Source organism: Chaetura pelagica, unplaced genomic scaffold (assembly GCF_000747805.2).
Source record: "Chaetura pelagica isolate M959 unplaced genomic scaffold, ChaPel_1.0 scaffold103, whole genome shotgun sequence".
Classification (NCBI taxonomy): domain Eukaryota; kingdom Metazoa; phylum Chordata; class Aves; order Apodiformes; family Apodidae; genus Chaetura; species Chaetura pelagica.
Window position 1 is genome coordinate 2900419 of NW_009953004.1, and position 3806 is coordinate 2904224.

A 3806-nucleotide genomic window follows, 5' to 3' on the forward strand; every position below is an offset into this window, starting at 1 on the left:
TGCCTACATCAAAGTAGATGATCTGCTGGTTCCCTCCATATTGCCCTCATCCTCTGCTTCACACTTAAAAAAATAAATTAAAAAAATAAAATCAAGAGTATTGCTCCACAATAATGAAATCTGAGTGCTAATTATCAGCATATTGCCTTCCTTCCCTTCGCAATGCCCTGCCTTCCAGCCTCAAATAGCTTTCCTCCCTCCTTGCTCCTCTCCATCCGGTCCTCCCACGCTCCTGGGCAAGCCGTTGAGCCCAGCCTGGTAGAAGTTGTCCTGCAGGATGCTTCCCTCCTTTCCATTTAAGGACAGGAATTCCTCAAGGAGCCAGGGCGTGGAAGGGATCCCTCCCTGCACCCCATTGTCAGGACTTCTCCCCATGCCTAATTATCACCTGTCCCTGCAGGAAGCTCCTTGCCTGGCCGTCGGGCAGAGCTGTGGCGTGGCCAGCCCGCCTGCTCTGCAGCCCTTTGTGGGAAGGCCCCATTCCCTTTGGGATGCCAGGCTTGGGTTTGGGAAGGATGCTCGGCCTCGCGGCAGCAAGAGGGCTGGAGAGCAAGGCTGAACCAAACCAGCCCCTGGTTTGGTCTGTGGGAGCCTGCACCAACTCCTTGCACATGCAGTGATGGGGAAGGAAGAGGAGAACTTTATTTTGGTGTCAAAAAATTTCTTGCGGAGAGAAAGCATCGGAATTTAAGCATGAAATAAACTGTGTGGAAGTGGGGCTGTGCACAGGGTGGGATGGGTTGGAGTGGTCCCCGCTGCACTCAAGCGTCTGGCTGACCTCTGTCCTTCCTCTCTTCCAGGTTCATGACTGGGAAAGGGCTGGTCATCTACCCGGAGATTGGGGATAAACTGGACATTATCTGCCCCAAAGCGGAGCCATCCAAGCCTTACGAGTACTACAAGCTGTACCTGGTGAGGAAGGACCAGGCTGATGCCTGCAGCACTGTCATGGACCCCAACGTGCTGGTGACGTGCAACCGGCCCGAGCAGGAGATCCGCTTCACCATCAAGTTTCAGGAGTTCAGCCCCAACTACATGGGCCTGGAGTTCAAGAGGCAGCAGGATTACTTCATCACATGTGAGTCGCCCTCCTCTTCTTGCCGCTGTCCCCAGCCTGCTGGGGCTGCCAGGGCCTGGAGAGTGTCACCAGGCGCTTGCTCACGACTTGGCTGGTGCAAAGACCTGACACGTATGGAAAATATTTCCCACTGGATGGGACAAAGGGGATGAATGTGCTGCTGGCTCAGCAGGCCACCAGCTCTTAGCTGTTTGCTGTGCCCCCTGCCCACAGCCAGGAGTTGGGAGCATGTTCCCCAGCTGGGGTCCGCCCTGGCAGCATGTGCCTGGAGCTTATTTTTTGCTGCCATCTTCCTCTGAGGCTGGAGTTGTTGCAGGATGTTTCTTGTAGGGCTTGGCCCTGGGCAGCTCCCAGTGGGGCAGTTGGGATTGGGAGGGACAGTGACTAAGGAGATGCTTGTCCTTCCTGCCCAGGTGCTGGCTCTGAGAGCAGCCCTGGCAGCAAGAAGCCACCAGTGGTGGCCAGTCCTTGCTGTGATCTAAACGGCTGTAGTAAAGGAGCAGGGCAGGGATTGTCCTGCTGTTCTCAGCACTGGTCATGTCACATATTGAATCTTGGGTACTGTTCTGGGCTCCTCACCACAAGAACACTGAGGGGCTGTATCCAGTGAAGGGCAACAGAACTGGGAAGGGTCTGGAGCACAAGTCTGATGAGGAGCAGCTGATGGAGCTGGGGGTGTCCAACCTGGAGCGAAGGAGGCTGAGGGGAGACCTTCTGGCTCTGCAGCTGCCTGAGAGGTGGTTGGAGGTCTCTTCTCCTAAGGAGTAAGTGAAAGGACAAGAGGAAATGGCCTCAAGTTGTGCCAGGGGAGGCACAGTTTTAGTTTGGATATTGGCAGAAATTTTGTACCCCAAAGGGTTGTCAGGCCCTGGCCCAGGCTGTCCATGGCAGGGGTGGAGTCCCCATCCCTGGGGGGATTTCAAAGGTGTGTAGATGTGGTGCTGAGGGATATGGTTTAGTGGTGGCCTTGGCAGGGCTGGGGTAACAGTTGGACTGTATGATCTGAAAGTTCTTTTCCAACCAAAACCATTTGATTATTCTGTTCTGTGATGATTCTCCACACTGGCTTGTTCACGCTGGTTCTCATTAACTTTCTCACGGCTTTATGGAGGGGAGGGAGAAGGAGGCCTGAATTTCCTTGGAGCCACATGGGTCCTTTCTGCCCTTCTGGCCAGCAGCCTTGTGCAGGGGCCAGCCCCAGTGTGGGAGGCCAGCACTGTGGGTGCTGGTGCTTTGTAGTCAGTGAACAGATGTACTTTTAGCCTGAAATCCTGGCCCTCAGAGTGGGTGCTGAGGATGTTTGCAGGCAGCTGGGGGCTGGAGGTGCCGTGCTGTGGGGCAGTGCCATGGCAGCCTCCCCAGGGCTGGGGCTGCCTCTGGTTTGGCTGTGCAATCATTTGGATAAAGCTGGTGCTGAGAGAGCAGCTGGGGTGAGCTCTGACAGGTCAGCCCCCAGCCCAGCCCTGTGTCTTTCACAGTGAATTACGGTTGGTGCTTCCTAATGAGTGCGATGAGCACGGGGTGGTGGCAAAGGGGCTGTTGGGGGTTTCTGGGCAACTTGTGCTCAGCTCCGTGCGGCTGTAGGAGGGGTGACGGTGAGGAGGACCTGGTGCAACAACCTGCCAAGCCTGCTCAGTGCCAGCAGAGACCAAGATCTGCACAGGGCTGAGTCACCATTTGGTGGGGCCGCTCTCTCTGAAAGAGGAGGCTCTGTCACCCTCACTGGCTGGTTCTGGGACCATCTGCTTGGTGGCCACAGGTGGGGTCACCAGCTTTGCAGCCATCAGGGGTGCATGTGACCCTGGCTACCAGCCCAGATGCCCCAGGGATGGGCTGGGGATGCCACAAGCCCTGGCACAGTTCCTCTCTGTGCTACCATTTCCTTTAATGTGAGTACCCAGGGCTGGCACCAGCCTGGTGGCTCTGGGATCCCTGCAAAGATCAATCCTTCTGCTGTCCCTCAGCAAGCTCTTTCTTCAGCAGGCAAAGACCAGGGGGAGAGTGGGGCTACATGTGCAGCTGTGAGTGTTCTTTGGAGGTCCCTTCAAACCCCTACCATTCTGAGATTCTGTTAGTCTGCCTTTTGTGTCTCAGGCAAATATCTTGAAGTGCTCGGTCAGCAGCTACTCTGTGCTTGGGGGTCAAGTTCAAGCAGCAGCATGATCATCAGCTAATGAGGGCTGAAAGTAGGGTCCTGATTCTGCTTCCAGAATGGGAATCTTATCCTTTATCTAGAAGTTTTTTCTGTATTTGTAATGCAGTCCTGCTTTCATCCCAAGGAGGGGTGATCTCACTTAAAATCCTATTTCCATTCCTGGTCTCCTCTTGCAGCATCTCAGAGCCTGTATAGAGCTGGAATAGGGAGCGGGGTGCTCAGAGTATCTCTGCTGGGTCTCCCCCTCTCCTCAGGGGGCCGGCAGTGTCCTCTGCCCCCTCCTCAGACCGTTTCTGACTTTAATTTCTCTTGACTCGTCTGCGCTTTGAAGCGAGCCCCCTTGGCGCTGGGAGCCGGTGGCCGCTGCCAGCTGAACTTTGGCCCCTGGGTGGGCTGGGGATGCTCCTGTGATCTGGCCCTACCCTCTGCCGAGCAGCCCCAGGAGCTCTTTCTGCCAAGAAATAAAATAGCCAAAAAAACAAAGTCAAAAGTCTCCTGAGCAGACCACCCACATATTGTCTTTTTTTTTTTTTTTTTTGCTTCCCCCTAACCCCACCTTTCCCTCCCCCCCCC

At 55.1% G+C, this 3806-nt stretch overlaps 1 protein-coding gene across 1 annotated transcript in view; it reads left to right on the plus strand.

Moving 5' to 3' along the window:
* Positions 1 to 795: 795 nt before the first annotated feature.
* Positions 796 to 3806, plus strand: part of EFNB1 (ephrin-B1) — a 21379-nt gene continuing 18368 nt past the window's right edge. Inside the window, exon 1 of the mRNA XM_009996591.1 lies at positions 796 to 1078. Coding sequence (XP_009994893.1) covers positions 805 to 1078 — 274 coding nt within the window. The 5' untranslated portion in view covers positions 796 to 804. The remainder of the gene's footprint in view (positions 1079 to 3806) is intronic.